Source organism: Stegostoma tigrinum, chromosome 16 (genome assembly GCF_030684315.1).
Source record: "Stegostoma tigrinum isolate sSteTig4 chromosome 16, sSteTig4.hap1, whole genome shotgun sequence".
Classification (NCBI taxonomy): Eukaryota; Metazoa; Chordata; class Chondrichthyes; order Orectolobiformes; family Stegostomatidae; genus Stegostoma; species Stegostoma tigrinum.
Genome location: NC_081369.1, coordinates 49,025,180 through 49,045,833, shown reverse-complemented (window position 1 = coordinate 49,045,833; position 20,654 = coordinate 49,025,180). Strand labels below are relative to the sequence as shown.

The 20,654-nt window shown below is 39.6% G+C and overlaps 1 protein-coding gene across 7 annotated transcripts; it reads right to left on the bottom strand.

The window, feature by feature from the left end:
- Nucleotides 1–554: 554 nt before the first annotated feature.
- klhl36 (kelch-like family member 36) lies at nucleotides 555–20,359 on the bottom strand. Of its 7 annotated transcripts, none has more exons than XM_048546969.2 (5): nucleotides 20,228–20,344; nucleotides 18,398–18,477; nucleotides 11,317–12,390; nucleotides 4,767–4,924; nucleotides 555–3,598 (listed from the first exon to the last, which is right to left on the bottom strand). In XM_048546969.2, exons 2-5 carry the CDS (start codon nucleotides 18,455–18,457, stop codon nucleotides 3,067–3,069), a joined length of 1,824 nt encoding a protein of 607 aa, XP_048402926.1. In that variant the 5' UTR covers nucleotides 18,458–18,477; nucleotides 20,228–20,344; the 3' UTR covers nucleotides 555–3,066. The 7 variants fall into 7 exon arrangements, 4 of the variants coding, with proteins under 4 accessions (XP_048402926.1, XP_048402928.1, XP_048402927.1 ...); XM_048546971.2 differs by having other exon boundaries at nucleotides 20,269–20,343; XM_048546970.2 differs by lacking the exon at nucleotides 20,228–20,344 and adding an exon at nucleotides 19,603–20,007.
- Nucleotides 20,360–20,654: the final 295 nt, after the last annotated feature.

Below are 20,654 nucleotides of genomic sequence, written 5' to 3'. Positions count from 1 at the left end.
GGTATGTAGGATGGTAATGGGTGAGTGCAGGTAGGTAGTGGTGGGCATTGGCCAATGAGATGGGAGGAGCAGATAGGTGGGAGAGAAGAGGGGCAGGTTGTGTCAGGTCAAGGAGGTGGGGATGAGAGGGAGGGTTGGTCATAGGAGGAGGCCGGGAGTGGGGAGATTTTGAAACTAGCAAAGTCCACATTGAGACCATTGGGTTGTAGGGTCCCAAGGGAGAATAGGAGGTGCTGCTCCTCCTTGGGACGCTACAACCCAATAGTCTCAGTGTGGACTTTGCTAGTTTCAAAGTCTCCCCACCCCCAGCCTCAACCTATGACCAACCCTCCCTCTCATCCCCACCTCCTTGACCGGACACAACCAGTCCATCTTCTCTCCCACCGATCTGCTCCTCCCATCTCACTAACCAATCCCTACCACTGCCTACCTGCACTCACCCATTACCATCCTACATACCTTCCCCAGCCCCACCCCTCCTCTCTCTCTATTTATTTCTGAGCTCCTTTCCGACTTACCCACCCCCCACCCAATTTCTGAAGAAGGGTCCCCACCTGAATAGTCAGCTTATCTGCTCCTCTGATGCTGTCTAGCCTGCTGTTGTGTCCCTCCAGCTCCATAGTGTTATCCCCTTGTCCACATACTTGTTGCCAGCTTCACCTAATTGACTGTCGTTAAGTAGCCAAGACCTGCAGTCAGCAGCAGGAGTGCTTCCAACTGACTGAAAATATTTGTTACCCTTGCAGACCCAGGCAATAGCGATGAACAGGATTCATCCATCAACTCCTAGCAAATAACTGAAATTTCTGAAAACTTAGTTACAAGTTTAGGAAAGAGTAACCTTTTGACTATATAAACCTACAGTCCAGCTTCCCACAAGAAAAAAAATGTTTTGATACATTTCTACCTTTATTTATCCTGCAGCTCTTTTTTCCTTTGTTCTTTGCAAAGTGTACATTCAGCACTTCTTGTAACTTCTCTAAGTTAACTCTCTGCCTGACCTCCACAACACTGTTCTGATGATTGGTCATCAACCTTGAAACATGAACTGTATTTTTTTTTAAAACCCCTCCTCAGGTGCTGTCAGATGCCAGTTTCCAGCATTTTAAAGTTTGAGAGATAATTCATCCTGCCAACCGTTCCATCTGGGACCAATACTGGTGTTTACAACTACACATTTTGTTTTTGCCACATTAAACTTCTGCTGTGGAAAGTGCTTCTTTAAAACAAAATCAAACATGCAAAGCTTTCTACTTGGTACCCTTTATAAAAATATACAAATTAGCAAAGAAATGTGAAGAATTGCACCCAAAGGCGGGCACACAATCTTGTCAGTTTGCATATGCCTACAAAAGAGGCATAAAAGGCAAAGATAAGCAATGCACAGCACTAAAAATCACACATACTGAAGAGCCTTTGCAAATTCAGCCCTCAGTCCTACACATTCAAAAAGCTCTCATACAGTGAATGTGCTACAAGCTCAACGAATCATCAGCTATGCTTTTCAAACGTAATTTAATATAATGAAAAAGCTGCCTTCCATAAAAACTCAAAGTCAGTACACTTCTAATGCCTTATGGTAAAATAAGTAAATATGGTGACATATAGAAGTCTATTTCCATTACTAATAGACCAAATATGTTGCAATTATTCCTTTGAATTGTTTGTGCACACAGGGAGGAATAGAAAGAGCAAGGCCTTTGAAATTTTAAATGTATATTGTTAAAAAGGTACACTGAAAGGACTTGTGCTTTCAAAAACATGCTGAGTTGTACAAGCATATTGTTAAAAGTCTAAAAAATTTTAGAAATCTAAAAGCCTGATAGTTGTGTTATTGCTACATTTCATAATGTTCAGCTGTTTGTTACAAAAACATGGAAACGTATGTGCTTTATATTTTAAAAGATAAAATATGCAATCTTATGTTTAGATTTCAGATTTTTGTGCTTGAACAGTTAGAATTGTCCGATGAGCAGAAAATGCTGACCATTTCTTAACTATTTTACAATTTTGCATGAGAAGAAAATACAATTGATCATTATTCTCAAAATAATAGCTTGGGATTCTGACAGTAAAGGACATTTTAAAAAGTACAACATAATCTGTAGAACATTTATACTTCAGTGATGGAACTTCATCCTACACAGGAATGTTTCTGATTTTAACTATGGCAGGAAAGCATTTGAGTTTCTGCAGCTTCCATTGAAAGACAACGCTGGCGGAGACGTGAGCAGAAAACAAAATATGATTTAAAAAAAGAAAAGTCAAAGCTACTTCATTACTGTTAAAACTTCTCTTAATTGGCGATTGTGTTGACTTCTATTTTGTTTCTGAACTTACTGGTGTATAGTACAGCTGATTGCTACGCTAGAAATAAAACACACGATTGCTAGATATGAGACTAAGATTGTCAGTGTCATATTATATTATGCTTGTAACACCACCCTTTCAACTGATTCAGGCATTTACCTTAACACTGCTTATCTTACACACCCAGTTTGGCCAATGCAACAAAATACCACATATCTTAGCAAACACACAAGTTTAGTCACATAAAGCCTGGTAGGCTTTAGATACATAAAAATTACGCCAGATTACTTGGAAGCCCAAACATGCATGCCGCTGATTCATGCACACACACAAATAACTTAAAAATGGATGTGGCTTTTTAAATGAATTTTGTCCCCAATAGACTTAGGAGTCATGTTATAATGCTTGCTCTGGTTGAATGGAGAAAGCGCTTCTTAATCTAACCCCAACCTCGTAAAGGTGTTATTCTTAATATATTAAAAAAAGCTAGTATTCACATTTCAGGATCCCTTGCACAGTAATTTCAACTTCTACATGTCATTGATAGCAATGTATTACACATTAACACAGCAATATATATAGCAATGACTGTGAATAAACAGAACAGGTGGCTCTTTTCAAACGACACTGCCAAATAGCAGAAACAATGGTAGTTAGGATTGCTTGATGCTTTTTCTACATCACAATGAATTCAAGTCAAACTAATAGACATCCTGAGGTTGCGCCTTTTTGAACTGGTTACGATCTACAACAGTCCTAGTGTTTAACCCTTAGCTTCTTCTCTGGAGACCGAGGTTTAAGCACACAACTACATGCTGACACTCCTGCAATTAATTTTGGGAGGTCTGGGCCACGGTGCCACTTATTCTCAACCCTGTTATATATCTGCACAGCCTTTGAAAACACTGTATTCTCCCAGCTATAGCCACCAAGAATATAAATTTTTCCATTCAGAGCTGCCACTCCTGACTCACTGTTGGCCTGAAGGAGAGGGGCAACTCGGGTCCATTGATTATACTGTGGGCTGTAACATTCCACACTTAAAATATCAAATCTCTCCATAGACTCAATGTGATCATCACTGCCCCCTATAGCATAGATATGATCCTGCAGTGTGCACATGCAATGCCATCCTCGAGCTGTTATCATTGGTCTTTTTTCTTCCCAAACATCAGTTCGATAGTCATAGCAAAGAAGATTCTTTCTGTAGGGTCCAATTTGGTAATCATGACCTCCTGAGATATACACTAATTCTTTATATATTGAACCAGCATGGCCATATGTAAACCTACAAAAAATAAGCAAGGATTTCATTAATGGAAATCGTAACAAATATATACAGCAATAGATTCATACAACATATCTATAACAATAGATTTAAAGGAGGAAAGTGTCTATAATGATAGGGTAAATCACATGGGCTACTTTTCAAAATTAATATACAGCAATTTGTATTCATACAATGTTTATAAATGTAGAACATGATGGGCCACAATACAGGAACATTTAGGTAAAAAAATCCAAACAGTGCCAGAGACGGCGGATTAGGACAAAACTAAATATTTGGCCAAAAAGTTTTAAGAATTTTCTTAAAAGGAGGAGATACTGGTCAACACATAAGCAGCTGATAATAGAGAGATAGCAGACGGCTCGAGAGGCATGGTTACACAGCTCACTGTCAATATAAATATGGAACCTGGCTTAATAGCATCCAAGATAACAAAGTGTGGAGCTGGATGAACACAGCAGGCCAAGCAGCATCAGAGGAGCACAAAAACTGACGTTTTGGGCCTAGACCCTTCATCAGCACTGAAGGGTCTAGGCCCAAAACATCAGCTTTTTTGCTCCTCTGATGCTGTTTGGCCTGCTGTGTTCATCCAGCTCCACACTTTGTTATCTTGGATTCTCCAGCATCTGCAGTTCCCATCATCTCTGATCTTAATAGCATCCAGTTCATAGTAATAGGCTAGTACCAAAACCACTTTTTTTTCCCCCTCTCTCAATGCAGTATAGGACACCCAAACTCAGACATTAGTAGCAATCTTCATTGGAAATTCAGACAACCAGAGACATTTTGTACACTGGTATAATGATTTTGATCATTTTGAAATATGAATGCACTGCTCCCACTAAATCCCTCCATCTCAAACCTTGCCTTGAAATTAATTTTTGACAACCAAGTTCAAATCACCTCCCATTTCTGATGGCTAGGTCATGGTTCCTTTATTCTTAACCTGTATGCTTTTCTTACTTCATAGACAAGGCATCTCAAGGTGTCTTCTGCATTCAATCTATTATGCCACTGTTTACAAAAGGATAGTTTAAAAAATACATCACTGAAAACCAATTCACACATTTAAAGATATGAGTCATTCAGCTCATTTGCATGTGTTTACTACAGACAGAGATCCACAGAATTGTGCAACACTAAGCACATGAAAAAGTTATTTCAATACCTTGGTAGGCCAGCGACGTAGGACCAAGAGTCATTATTGGGGTCATAGATTTCAACAGAGGATAGAGCACCATTTTCATTCCTTCCTCCAACGGCTATCAGAAATTCTGCAAAAGCATCTAAGTAAAAATCCACTCGTCTCTGATTCATGGGAGCAACCTGAAAAGCAAATCTAGAACATCTAAGAAACCACATATGAGAAATGCAGTGGCTTTACCTAACTGTTACACTGCATACTGAAACTTTAAATGCTATTCACTATTTAACAAAGACCTAATTTAAAAGTTTGTGTTCTGAAATACATTTGCGCATATATCACAGAATCGATACAGGTCAGGGGCACATCATTCAGCTCATTGTGTCTGTGTTTTACATGTCAAATAAGCAGTTCACTTCCTGTCATTCTCCAATGTTCCTGTACTGCTATTTGAAAAGGAATATTAGGGCCCTTTAAAGATCGAGGCCAATGTGTGGAAAAACAGGAGATGGGCAAAATCCTAAATGAGTATTGTGTGTTAGTATTTATGGTAGAGAAAGACAGGGAAGCTGGGAGACTTAAGGAAATAAATAGGAATGTCTTGAAAAGAGAGTCCACATTACAAAAGAATGGTGCTGAAGGTCATAAAATACATAAAGGTACTGATGCATGATCAAGTGTATCCTAGGACATTGTGGGAAGCTAACTGCGAGGCAGCCAGTGGAAACGTGTATTATGAACAGCCACGGGTTGGGTGCTGGGAGACTGGAGGGTGGCGAATATTATGACATTATTTAATAAAGGCTGAAGGGAAAAGCCACGGAACTACAGATTGGTGAACCTGACATTAGTGGTGGAGGGGATTCTCAGGGACAGGATCTACATGCATTTGGAAAAGCATGGATCGATTAGGAATAGTCAGCATGGCTTTGTGCATGGGAAATTGTGTCTCACTAATGAGGGTTTTTTGAAGGGTCGGCCGAGAAAACTGATGAAGACAGAGCAGTAGACGTTGTCTACATGGGCTTTAGTAAGGCCTTTGACAAGATTCTGCATGGTAGACTGGTTATTAAGGTTAGAACAAATGGGATCCAGGGACAGCCAGCCAAGTGGATACAAAATCGGTTTGATGGTAGCAGACAGAGGTCGGTGTAAGGTTGTTGATCCGGCCGGAGGCCTGTGACCAGTGGTGTGCCACAAGGATTGGGCCTGGGTCAGCTGTTGCTCATCATTTATATAAAACGATTTAGATGAGAATATCGGGCACATGGTTTGACACCAAAATTGATGATTATATTGGATCGTGAAGAAGGTTATTTAAGAAGTATAACAGAATCTTGGCCAAAGGACCAAGTAATGGCAGATGGAATTCACTTTAGATATTTGTGAGATGTTGCATTTTGGTAAGACATACCAGGCAAGGACTTCAGTTAAATGGTAGGGCCCTAAAGGATGTTGTCAAACAGAGAGATCTAGGATGCAGATGAAGTTTGTTGAAAGTGGCGTCACAGGTAGACAATGTGACGAAGATGGCATTTGGCATACTTACCTTCGTTGGTCAGTGCACTGAGTACAGGAGTTGGGACTCCATGTTGTGGCTGTACAAGATATTGGTGAAGTCAGTTTTAGAATACCGCATACAATCTTGTCACCCTGATATAGGAAAGTGATAATTAAAATGAAAAGGGTGCAGAAAAGATTTACAAACGATCTTACCCAGACTGGAGGGTTTGACCTCTAAGGAAAGGCTGGAACTTTTCTCTCCCCATGCCCACAGTGAAGAAGGTTCTCTCAGAGTACAATAGAACCTTGATCAGATAAGCCGATGAGTAGAGGTGCAGCAGATGAGTTTAATGTAGAGAAATCCAAGGTGCTGTATTTTGGTAAGGCAAATGAGGACAGGAAGTATCCACTTAATTGATAAGGTCCTGGGAGAGTTGCAAACCAGAGACCTTGGGAGTACTGGTTCATTCTCCTTGAAAAGTAAAGTCTCAAGTACGCAGGATAGTGAAAAAGGCATTTGGTATGCTTAACTTTATTGGTCAGTGCCTTGAGTAAAAAAAAAAGAGTTGGGAGGTCATGTTGCAACTCCGCAAGACATTGGTTAGGCCACTTTTGGAATATTGCATTCATTTCTGATTTCCCAGCTTTAAGAAAATGTTCTGAAACTTGAGAGGGGAGAGAAAAAATTTGCAATAATGTTCCCAGGGTTGGAGGGTTATAGGAAGATGCTGAATAGGCTGGGGCTGTTTTCCCTGGAGCATTGGAAACTGAGGGATGACCTGGCAGAAGTTCATAAAATTGTGAGGGACATGGATAGGGTGTCTAGCCAAGGTCTTTTCCCCAGGGGAGAGGAGTTCAAAACTTGTAGGGTATCGGTTTAAGGAGAGAGGGTGAAGATTTAAAAGTGACCAAAGTGGCAACTGTTCAATGGGTGGTGCACGTATGAGGACCAGAAGAAGGGTTGGAGGCTGGTGCAACTAGAACATCTAAAAAGCATCTGGATGGGTATACGAATAGGAAGGATTTACAGTGATATGGGCTAAATGCTGTTAAAGGGAACTAGATTAATTTAGGATATCTGGTCCTTACGGATGAGTTGAACCGAAGGGTCTGTACCATTCTGTCCAGATCATTCACAACTTGAATCTTCTATCAAATCTCCTCTCAGCCTTCTCTTCTCCAAAGGCACACACTCCCAATTTTTCCAATCTATTGTCACAGCTGAAGTTCTTCATCCCTGGAACTATCTTTTCAGCTCTCTTTCTAATGCCTTTAGAATTAACTTTGTAGTACACTGGCCCTTTGTTGTCTGTTAAGTATCACTTCACATTCCAAGTAAATGAATGTGCTCTCTGCATGTCTATCATGAATTGCAGGATTGCTGATAACTAATTAATTTGGATTGGCATGGTGGCTCAGTGGTTAGCACTGCAGCCTCACAGCACCAGGGACTCGGGTTCAATTCCAGCCTTGGGCAACTGTCTGTGTGGAGTTTGCACATTCTGCCTGCGTCTGCGCAAGTTTCCTCCGGGTGCTCCAGTTTCTTCCCACAGTCCAAAGATGTACAGGCTAGGTGGACTGGCCATGCTAAATTGCCTGTAGTATTCAGGAGTGTGTGGGTTATATGGGCATGGGTCTGGGTGGGATACATCAAGGGGCGGTGTGGACTTTTTGGACCAAAAGGGCCTGTTTCCACACTGTAGGGAATCTAATCTGAAGCTGAAAGCATCAAGTTACACAAATTAATTCCACACAAATGATCAAAGACTACAATAATTTAAAAAAACCTCACATTTGCACTGTCTAACTTGCAGAGCTTCACGTTTTCAGTTATCATTCTGAGAAAAAAAAGTTGTCTAAATAATCTAAAAATCTAACAAGAATAGGCAGCTTTCAAAAATCTAAAATCACATCTCTCACTATAAAGAATAGATTATAGAAAAACAGCTTTCATTCTGAAGTTGCCTCCACATATCTGGAGAATTCCAGATATTCACAATCACAGAGCAGAAACTCCTTTACATCTCAGTTTTAAATGAGTCTCCTTATTCTGTAACTATGCCCCAAGTTTAGTTTCCACTAGTTGGTAATCATCTCAATATCTACTCTGTCAAAGCCTCTCTGAATTTTCTATGTTTCAAGAACATCACCCTTAATCTTCTAAACGCTAACAAATAAAGGCCTAGCATACTTAGTTGTTCTTGATAAATCAACCCTTTCATTCCTAGTGAAATGAATAGAATCAGTCGACTGAATCTCTCGAACAGCCTCCAACATCAGTATATTCTTTCATAAATATGGGTTCCAAAACTGTAGTGTACTTCAGGTCTGATCTCACCAACATTCTACAAGACTTTGTGTTTTTAAAATTTCAACCCTTCGCAAAAAAAAAGGGGAAAATCCATTTGCCATCGAAATTATTTGTTGCACCTGCATGCTGTATACATTTCTTGCACATGAATATGGATCCCCCTATGCTACGCATTTTTGGAGTCTCTCCATTTAAATAGTAGTCTGCCTTTTGATTCTCACACTTTCCTACATTAAACTCTACCAAATTTTTGCCCACTTTCTCAACTTATCTACATCCTGTGTCTATTCCTCAAGTTCTAATCACAACATGCCCTCCCAAGAATTTCTGTAACAGCAGAAAATTTGGATACGTCACACTCTGCTCCTCCTCCACATCATTAATATGGATCATAAATAATTGAATTCCTATGGCCAATCTCTGTAGCACTCCACTAGCTATGTACACTCAACTGAAAAAAAAAGACCCAATTATTCCAAATCTTTCTAGTGTGTGCAAATTAATCAATCCACATGAATACATTACCACCAACACAGGAAGTTCCTGTCTTGTGCAATAATCTTTTGTGGTACCTTATTTAAGGCCTTCTGAAAATCCAAATCAAAATACAAGGACATGAGTGAAGCCACTTTTAGAATACCGCATTCAAATCTGATGTCCCTGCTATAGGAAAGATGTTGTTGAACTTGAAAGGGTTCAGAAAAGATTTACAAGAATGCTGCCAGGATTGGAGGGTTTGAGGTGTAGGGAGAGGCTGAATGGGCTGGGGCCTTTTCTCTACAGCAGAGGCTGAGGGGTAATGTTATAGAAGTTTATAAAATCTTGAGGAACATGGATAGGTTGATTAGCCAAGGTCTTTACCCCAACTTAAAAGATTCCAAAATTAGAGGGCACAGGTTTAAGGCAAGAGGAGAAAGATTTAAAAAAAGGACCTGAGCAGCAGTTTTTTTCCACACAGAAGATGGTGCATGTATAGAATGAGTTGCCAGAGGAAGTGATGGAGGGAGGTACAATTACGACATTTAAAAGCCATCTGGATGGGTACGTGAATAGGAACAATTTAGAGGGATTTGGGCCAAATGCTGGCAAATGGGACTAGATCAGTGTGGGATACCTGGTTGGCACAGATGAGTTGGACCAAAGAGTTTGTTTCTGTCCTGTATAACTCTGACTCCACTATCTTTGTAGCCATTTCCTTTAAAACCCTTGGATGCAGACTATCAGGTCCTGGCAACTTGTCTGCCTTTAATCCCATTAGTTTGTAAAATACTGCGTCTTTGTGACAGAGATTATTACAAGAGCTTTCCTCCCATTAGCATCTTGCTCATCTGTTATCTTTAGGATGTCTATTGTCTCCTCCATGAGGATCAATACAAAATACTGGTTTAAACTACCTGCCACTTCCCTACTCCCTATCAACTCTCCCATTCCATTCTGTCAGGATTCCAACACTTTAGCCACCCTTTCTTTTACATATCTGCAGAAGCTTTTGCTGTTTCCATTTTTACTTCTTACCAATTCACTTTTATAAACCAATTTTCTCCCTGTTTATGAGCTTTTTAAAATCACTCCCTGTTGGTTCCTAAAAAATTTTCTGTCTTTCGGCTTATCATAATTTTTATGGAAATTTACTGGAGAAACCCAGCAAGTCTGGTAGTATCTGAAGACAGAAACAGTTTTAACTGTTGTACTATGGGGCCGCCTCTTCCTGTGTGACCACCAGTATTTCCATTGTTCCGAAACAGTGTCTTACTTCATCTGGAAGTGACCAGCAGCCAAGTAATTGAATCCAGTCTGGACTTGTAGTACCCAATGCAACCGAGCTCCGACATGGCCAAGGAAAGCATCCTCCTCCCCAGGGTCCTCATTTTTCTTGCAGGCCTCTCTATCCCATTTATCATCCCGAACAATCTTGAGCAGCACTTGCTGGAACCGAAACATTAACTCCACTTTCTCTGCATAGATGCTACCAGACATGCTGAGTTTCTCCAGCAATTTTTTTCTGTTTCAGATTTCAAGCATCTGCAATTCTGTGTTTTATTTCAATTGCCAGAACTATTGTACAAGACAAATGTCCAAAATTTGTCAAATGTTTAAAAGGTATTAATGGCTCAACAGGAAAGTGAATAAATTACCATTTATCAGAAAACTTACTAAATTAGCTCGCAAGTTTGTCAAATAGAAGTCCTTTAATGTGGATATTTTGCTCGTAAATATCTGTTTTTTGTCTGTTAAAATATTGCAAGTTCAGTGGAGCTATATTTTTGTCCAAATAGCTGAAGCTTACTAGATTTCATTGGCATATCATTATCCTTCCTTGTTTCTGCTACTGTAAAAATGTCCGTGTCAATATTTACTTTCCCCAGTTGTCAAATGAACAGAAGTTAAAATGTAAATGGTACAGAAAATAAACTCATTTTTTCCCCCCCAAGGTCTGTCAACTGATGAACTTTCACACTTGATTTTAAATTTTCAAGTCAGGTAGGCACCCACCAGGAGAGATTTTAATATTTCTCATTGATCGGGAACAAATACTTCTTTAGCTTTAAGGTATATCAACCGCAGTTTGATGAACGCATTTATTCAGCTGCCTTTTACAACTTTTCTGCCAATTTAATATACAAGGTCATCAACCTCTAAGTGACTTGGTCACTATAACGTGATGTCAATTGTACACCTAAAAGGTGTACATTTTACGTGTTCATTTTTCATGTTAAAATAGAAGAAGTGATGCCAAGTTATAGAAGAGAAGAAACTTACCTTGAACCATTGATTGCATCTAGGATCATATCTATAAAGGACGTTTGAAGCTGCATCACCCCCATTATCACGGGATGAGCTTCCACCTGCCATAAAGATAAAACCTCCAAAGACAGTCACACAGTGATGACTCCGTCTTGCAGGCAGCATTGTTTCAGAAAACCATTGCCCTTTTGTCGCATCAAAGAAGCACATATCATCACTTAGCTCTTCTCCACGTTCTGACACTTCCCCACCAATGAACAGTAGTCTTTCAATATCTGAGCGAAGGGAAGAACGCTTGTTCTGAAGTACTGGTTGCTTTGTAATGTTATTGTGATAATATATTGCTTCTTCCAAGAACACATCACAATTTGCTTCTTTGGGAAGTAGGGAACACACTGCTGGTTTAACTCGTTGCAATAGATCACTTTTGGGTATAAGTGGGAAATGGATGTTTCTGAGGACAAGGCGAGCATCTTGCATTCTATCAGGACTCTGTGTTAACCACTGCAGTGCAGCCTGTAGCAAGTCATGCTCACATTCATGTTGCACATTGTTGCTCTCCAAATAAAGACAAAGCTTTTGCATAGATATGTTCTGCAAAAATTCTGGAGTGAAGGAAAGTGTACCAAAGCCATGCAGAATAAAACTATCGATGTAACAGTCCAGTCGCTCTAGGTCATAAATTGAAGCCAGTTCTTGAAGATAAAGGTAGTTTTCTTCACTAACTTCACTCTCGAGGTACTCGCAACAAAAATCCACAACTTTCCAAATTTGTAAAAGATGAGCAGTTTCCAGCACATAGTCAATGTTTCCACCATCTAAAGGGAGTTCACTGCTATAGAGAAAGTCAATCACAGCTTTTAGACCAATGTAAGAGGCTCCAACCAATTCAACTTCTTCTTGATAAGCTTCCCTCATTCCAATTGTAAACATAGAATTAAAATAGTCACTGTAAACAGCCAATAGATTCCTATGGGCAGACACTCTCTGCTCATCTGCCACAAGCACGATATCACAGAACAGTCCCTTCTGTCTCTGCTCATTTAGCCCCTGAAGAATGACACTAGAATGATCCGCCCATCTGTACACCTGAAAAGAGAATTCACTTTAGGGTCACTTTATTATCTGGCATTTTGGAGTTAAAATGTGCATTTAGGATTTCCTAAGACTGTTTATTGAGGTATAAAAACCTTACGTACTTGTTAAATGCATTTTTGAGTTCACACCATATATTTAAGTATTCACTTATTAGCACACGAACTACAGTATTGTGAATTACTCAATACCCTGAGGACTGAAGAAGTTGTTTTGATACAGACTATTGCCAATTAGGTTGTGTATTAATTAGACCAGTAAATCACATCCAAATCCTTTGATTGTATTTGTTTCTTTATTGCTTGTCAAACATCTTTACCATGCAATTGTGATATAAACAATTCTAAAAGTATTGTTTTGCTAAGTTGGCCAGTGGCCAAAAGTGGTTATGTAAATCACACAATTCAAGCCAGCTGTGCTCTCAAATTCTGAAAATCAATGTGTCTTTGTAAAGTTCAGCTGGGTGCCAGTATAATTTTAATTAAGTGGAGCACCGTTTTCAGGATTTATCACTTCAGCCACAGCAACCAAAACAATTTGTAACATTTTTATAAATAAGTATGTCATCAAATGTAAATACTACACTGCTTCCTTTTACAGCTAAGTAATTGGAATAGCAAATCATCACAAAATAACCAATGATTATGCAATGGCAGTTAACATTAGGTAGAAAGAAATTATACACTTTGCTCGTAATAGTTAAAATCTTACATCCGGTTGCACAGATTTTGGATTTTTAAAGAATAACAAGAAGTTTTAATGATCTAAATAAATGCAAAAATGTAAAAAATGCATTTACCCAACCAACAATGACGCATTCTACAATTATTCATTCGTGCAACAGAAGTACTAGGCAGTTAGCAGACTGATCTATGAAGTGATATGAATACTGTGAAGTCGCAACAAACCCATGAGGTTTTGAGCACTCAATACTGGCCAAAGGTGATATGCAAATTCCCTTTCATATATTTACAACATTATCCAAACATTTCAGTATGAGTTGACCAGATTTTACAACTTATTTTCTTGGTGTGTAATATGTTCCCTCTTTTTCACTGCAGAAGTGCAAATGCAGGGGGCAGATAAAATCTTATCACTTGGAATATGAAGTATGTTAATGGTCTTGCGTCCAGTAGAACAGGTAGGTTACTCGCTTCGGCACAGGAATCAAATTAGGGAGGCAGTGCTGCAGGACCGTAATTAGCAAGAATTTCAGAGGGAATGGCTTTCTGTTTCTGAAGCTACACAATTTTTAAAATCAAACACACAGTGAGAAAACAAGATCAGGTACTAATATTGATATTGGAAGTTTTTCAAATGTTTTGTTCACTTAACCGATGGGGGGAGAATAGAAAATTAACAACATTCCATTATGATCATATGCTGCTTTGCCCAATTTCTGTTTCTTTGCTGCACTCAGGCAATCTAATTGTCCCCAGGAACAAATACAGAAAAAGAAACTACGAATAAATAAATTGATTGCTACCGATAAAAATGACTCAATCTGGCAGCATGTATTTTACACACTACTGTTATTTAAATCCATTTAAAAATCTTCAACTTCTGGAAAATATAAAATCAGTCAAGCAAAAACAAAATATTGCTGATGTTAAAGATCTGAAACCAAAAACAAAAAAAAATCAGAAAATGCTGCAAATACAGAAGGTTAAACACGTAGAAAGAAACAAGAGTTAATATTACAAGTTGATGACCCTTCATCCCAACCTGAAACATTAGTAACTGGCTCGTCATTTTTTTTCAAAAAATAAATTTGGTAAAGACGAAATGTGTTCATGATAGGTTGATACGATGGGGATACACATTGACTAAAACTTTGTAAAATAATAATTATTTTTAGTTACATTTATTTTAAGCATAGAATGTTTATCGTTTGGATGACATTAGAAATAATAGTGAGCTTGTCTTTCACACAAGTATGGTATTTTAAGCTGTGGATGCCTGTGACATTGACATGATGTTCATTGGGCTTATATGACAGGACCACCATGAACTTTCAGACAATTGGACAATGAACTTTAGGGTGCTAGTTAGATATTAACAAGCAGATCCGGAAGAACTTCTCAATGCAATTCCAATGAGCAACATTATTTTCCTAATTTGCTTCAATCCATAATGAATCAGTTGCAAGGGAGGGCCAGTGTGCAATCCACTAGGTAAAAGATCCAAGGTAATGACTGTGGAAGGAGAAACAAGATAATAATGACATCTGGTTTTACGCAGGGTCAATCTTTGAATTTTGCACAACATATTTTGCCAGTAACAGTGGGAAAAATTCTCATTAAACAATGTCACATCATTCCAGGAATCAATTTTTAACCGATTAAATAAAAAAACTAATAAACGTCATGGAAGTGATTTGTCATGCAAACCCGTGTAGTGGAAGGGCAATATAGATATGCTGAAGTATTAACTACTATGTCACTGAGCTACATTGACAGAAGCATGGTGGTCTTTCTGGATTTCACTTGACCCAGGAAACAAGGGAGAAAAATTTTTGTGACCGTTTGCTTTCTCCCTGCTTATGCAACCCCTGCATTGGCTTCAGATCAAAAGGATGGTCTTGAGTTAAAAGAAAAAGCAGAAAAATTGCTGGGAGAAACTCAGCAGGTCTGGCAGCAACTTTGGATAGAAGGTAGATGTTCTTTTGGGTCTTCTTCTGTTCTATTTGTTACATCATGTTTCACTTGGGCCAGATGTGCTATTATTGCAGGGAAAACTTTGTGGTGACAATGCAATATAAAGAAAAAGGAACTGATGTGTGAAGCCAATATATTACGATACTGGAAACATATGAGGCTATTCAGCCCATCATGTTCACAAAGTGTCTCTGCAACAGCACCTCAACTTGGCAAAATCCTCTGCCGTTGTCTGTAAACCTGCGGCTTTGTTTCTTTAGCTGTTTTATGATAGGCTCATGTAGGATGGGAAAAAGATTACAGGGAACACTAACACACCCACATCCAGTATCTGAGTAATACAAGTTGACCACAGCCCCAGAAACAAATCAGAAGCATCAAAATGACCGTCCATGCCTCCACACTTGAAGCCGCCAGCAACAATATGGATGTTTCAAAGGCACAGATCCAGAGACCTATCTGCAGTGTGACCAGTGGCAGAGTGACATCAGGAACTACAATGATGAAGCAACAATAATGAGCCATGAACCTGTACCAGCTGAAAAGAAGCCACAAAAGTACAACATCCACATGAAATGGGACAATGAATTTCTGTTCACAACTATAAAAAAAAGTGGACAGGAGCAATGTCGGATCAGGCACAATCCTAATGAATAGTGGAATAGGCTCTAGGGTAGCTGAACAGCCTTCTCCTCTTCCTGTTTCACGATGCTGATGATTAAAAAGGGAAATGTGGAATAGCACCATTCACAATGCACAATAAATTCAAGGGTACGTTTCCCATTTTCAGGCAAAACACAACAAATCATTCACAGAAAGCTAATTAATCAATGAAGCAATAGCGGTGCCACTGACTCTTTATTCAGAGACTTTAAAAACAAAGAAGAAATAACAGCAATCCGGAGCACATCACTTTGTGCTTTCACAGTAGCAAGAGGAGTAGAATCTTTCTCCAAAGACATCCTTCAGTAACTGCATCAGGGTCTGAAGGACTGTGAATGCTTCTCACTGCATTTCAGTTAATCCACTGACATGACCAACACAGCCCAGCAGATTTGTTTTTGTGCACACGCAAAATCTTCTCACCCTTTTATCCCTTAAAAGGGGAGAGCGAGATAAAGATATCTACAACAAGTTCAAAAAGGCACAAGTGCTCAAGAAAAACACTTCAATATATTACGATACTGGAAACATATGAGACTATAGAGCCCATCATGTTTATAAAGTGATCAGTCAAGAAACAGGTCTCCATCATAACATGACTGGTCTACAGTCAGTTTGGGTCAAATACAGAATTTGCTTTATATCACAGAATTATCCTGATTCCACCTCTTGTCAATTGCCACTTTATAATCCATGAGCAAGCATTAGCAAATAAAATTATGGAATGTTTTCATTTGTAATGAAAGTTGTTAAGATAACTCAAATCAAGCAAAGGTCCTTGATCACATTTTGTTTAAATCCTTACTTGACGAACTCAATGCAGCCTACGGTGAACTAGTCCTCCATGCTGATGGGAGGTAGTTAAGTCAAGGGAAAGTCCTGCAAACATATTTAGATCTGATGCTCATTCCAGATACCAATTCTATCAGTGTAAAGGTTTTTCATCATGTCACGATTGTTTCTGCCTATAACCTAAAATTTACGACCTGTAAGTCTTAATTCTTCCAACGTGAATATTTCCCAGCTTAATCTAGTCTGCCTAGAAATCCCCTCCCCAATTTTGAAAAGCTCTAACAATTCTTAGGGCAATCTTTTCCCAAAGGAAAACAGTTTCAGCTTTGCCAATCGCAGGAAAAGAAAAAGAGAGACTGGCATTTTTGTGACTTCAGGATGCCACAAAGTATACGACAGCTAATTAAGTACTTTTCAGTTGTAGTAATTTCCAAACTTACTTTGAACAGAGCAAAATACAACTGTTGCATCCTTTTGCAGTTTATATTTTAAAATTATGGCTTCCATGATGTTTGAACTGGCAAAGTTGAGTGTGGTCTGTGAGCAATACAGTCCAGTTTGTTGTCTGGCTGCTTCCATCTTTGAAGGAAGATTGACCACTACTATAGTGTAGGAAACACACAAGCATTTTACTGGGTAGGATAAGTGGATGCTATTTTAAATGGAATGCAATTTAATGACCTGTTCAAACAAAAAACACACCTATCATCAGAAAATATATCACTCAGACAGCAAATCAGAGAAGACAGGCAACAGCATTTTCTCCATGATAATCAGCACCAGCATATTGAGCCCCTTACTATACCTCCTGTATGCTCATGACTGCGGGCCAAATTTCATCTGAACTCCAGCTACACGTTCACTGACGACACCACAATTGTAGACCAGATATCAAACACTGAGGAGGCAATACAGGAATCAGAGGGAGAGCTTGGTGTTGTTGTGTGGTGTAGAGGTAACAATCTCTCCCTAAACATCACCAAAACGAAAGAGCCAATCATCGACTGCAGGAAGCAAGGAGGATGGCACGCCCTCATCTACATCGATGGAGCCGAAGTGGTGATGGGCGAGAGTATCAAATTCCCAACAGTGGCGATCAACAATCCTGTCCTGGGCCACCGACTTTGATGTAACAGTCAAAAAGTTACAACACCTCTTCTTCCTCAGGATATCAAAATTCAGCATGTCCATAAGGACAGTCACCAATTTCTACGGATGCACCAAAGAAAGCACTATCAGCATTCATCATGGCTTGGTATGGCAACTGCTCTGCCCAGGACCATTGGAAACCACAAAGAATTGCGAACACTGTCCAGGCCATCACTCAAGCCAACCTTCCATTCATTGACTGCATCTACACTTCTCGCTGCCTTGGGCAGGCAGCCAACCTCTCCCACCCCGGTTATAATCTCCTCCAACCTCTTCTGTCAGGCAAAATATGCAAAAGCTTAAAGCATATGTACCAATAGATTCAAGTACAGCTTCTTCCCCACTGTTACGAGACTTCTGAATGGACCTCTCAAATTTCAAATCTAATGTTGATCTTGCTTTTTGTGCACCTTCTTTGCAGCTGTAACTTTGAACAGGGCGAGACATACAATCAGCCTATGATCTCTGTATGGTATGATCTATCTGTACTGTAGGCAAAACAAAACTTTACACTGTACCCAAGTACATGTGACAATAACAATTCAAATCAAAATTAAACCCATGGTCCCCGAGGAAATCTCAATAAGCTTTGTTGAGTAAGCAAACTATAAAATGTTTCTTGCTGGAGCCATATAGATGAGGAAACATTTCAACAAGTATAATATTATACAATTCAAGAATTCTCTCATTACACACTAACAATATCAGATGCTCATTTTCATGAATGATATTACACTAACCTTTGACGATTCACTGATCTTATGAGGACGAGAGACCCTTGACTGTTTTGTCCCCTCCATTGTAACTTTCCTGATGACGCCTGACCAAAAAAAATCATTAATTGATCAGTTTTTCTTATGGTAAATCTCTGCTGGGCTGTACGTGTTGCTTTGAAACAAAATGTTTTCCGAGACATTTTATTGCTTTAATTTCAGCCCCCTGCTGGCCACTCCTAATAATTTCACAAATAAAGCCTTTTCTGTTCATTAACACATCCAAACAGGTTGACGAGACACATCTCCCTGGTCATCACATCCAGAGATGAGATTTCTATCCCAGAACATTACCCCCTAGATCAATCAAATCTTTACTTACTAAACTTGCCTAAGCTTTATGGAATCAGTAATTCCAGTAAGATACTCTCTTTTTGTTACTGGGTAGAAATGGCTAATGTACGTGAAAGAACCAGGTATCAAAATCACATAATCAGATGAATATGGTACAGGGAGGTAAAGAGACGAATGTTTGTTTTTGTGGTATTGATAGAGGAAAACTCAAGGTCTTCTTGGAAACTTGTGGGATCTTCTGCTCCATTTCAGTGCAGATAGGGCCTTGGTTTCACATCATATCAGAAACACCATTTTTGGCGGTTATGCCCTCAGTCAGTACTGCATGAGTGCATCAGCCCAGATTACATGCCTTCATCTCTAAACTAGGGCTTGAACAAACAAGCTTGAGGCTCAAGATGTGTGAACTAAATCAGACAAATGAAACCCCCAGTGAAGAAAAGTAAATCCTTATTAAAACCTTAGTCAGGATTTTCTAAACAAAGGAGTTAGAGAAGAAGGAATTTCAAATATCAGTTATTTAATGAAAAGAACAAGGCCACAGAAGTCCACTGTTTAAAACAAAGTAACGTTTTTGACTTTGAGAGGCAAACAAAGCAATACCATCTCAGGTAATGCCTATCCTCTAAAATCTAGAATTAACACAAATCAAACATGAATAAACAAATTGTGATCAGTTATAAATGAGGAACTACATCTTAAACACCAGGTATAAAGGATTGCCTTGCAGTTTAGCTTGACTGTCCACTCAGCACATATGAAAACCTCAGTCACAAATTCCCACAAAGAATTTCAGCTCATCATTTTCTGGGATGTAGCCAGATCGCTAGCTATCAAAATTGCACAACCAGCTTCACAAAAACTGTACATGTACATACCTGCCTATCCACAATTTCTGCATCTCACTTTTGCCTTCTTCAGCCTGTCTGAACTGTACCGAAAGGATTATCTGACCTGTGGTGGCTCAATATCCTTTTATATGGTTGCAACTAGTTTCAGTCTCCTAGAAGTTCCTAAACTAATTTCAGTCTTAATTTCTTTAGAAACTGGAGTAGTAAGACTTTTCAATTAGGCTATGTTTAAAAAAAAAGTTCTGAAAGCAAGGAATCCATCACAACTAGAACCATGCCTGCCTAAATGCATAGTAGAACAGTGGAAACAGGTTGGCGGGGGGCGGTGGTTGTGAGAAGTGGAGGAATCGGGTTGGGGGAAGGAGGGATAGGGAGAAAGAGGTGGAGAGATGAGAGATGAGATGGGGAGGGGGAGCAGGGGTTGAGGGTGGTAAGGAGGGGAGGGGGGAGAGGAGGAGGAGGAGGAAGAAGGGGAAGGGGGGTGGGGGTAGGGGAAAGTATAGGAGGAGGGGACAGGGGGGAGGGGAAGAGGATGGATCCCAGCACTTGCATCTGCGCATGCGCTTTATGGTCCATGGCACCGTCCATCACAAACACTCCAAAATAAAATAGCAAAGGTGCAAAGAAACACAACAGATCCAACCACCATTACCAGGCTGAGGTGACTGTTTGTCTCTCCGAGCATTCACTCACTCTCACAACCACCCGGCCATTATCGGCGACCGGCATCGCTTCGCTCAACCTTCACAGTCAGCCCAGAGCGGAAGGCCGCACGTGTAATTTCATTGGTGGTTACAGCGAACCAATAGGGAAGCGAATCTGGGGAACAAAGCGCCAATCAGACAAGGGTTGTCGGCGGTACGGTCCCGCCTACCGTTGCCACAGCAACGCTTAAAGCTGTAACCACGCCCCCATGAAACCACGTGGTGCGGTACTCCTGCAATTGACCCAAGGGCAAGTCCTACCTGTTTCAAGGGTATTTACAACATCACTGAGCAGGTTAATTGCGAATATCCCAATAAGATTGTAAATATTTTAAAGGCATTGGAATGTGTGCTAAAAACTGGGAAAAAAAGTAG

Bases quoted from the DNA above. Each gene is read 5' to 3' on its own strand.
- klhl36 (XM_048546969.2), bottom strand. From the start codon at position 18,457: ATGGAGGGGACAAAACAGTCAAGGGTCTCTCGTCCTCATAAGATCAGT. The intron at 4,925-11,316 runs GTAAGTTTCTTC...TTTGCTTTTCAG, and splicing joins GATGCAATCAATGGTTCAAG to GTTGCTCCCATGAATCAGAG. The intron at 3,599-4,766 runs GTATTGAAATAA...TATTTTTTGTAG, and splicing joins TACGTCGCTGGCCTACCAAG to GTTTACATATGGCCATGCTG.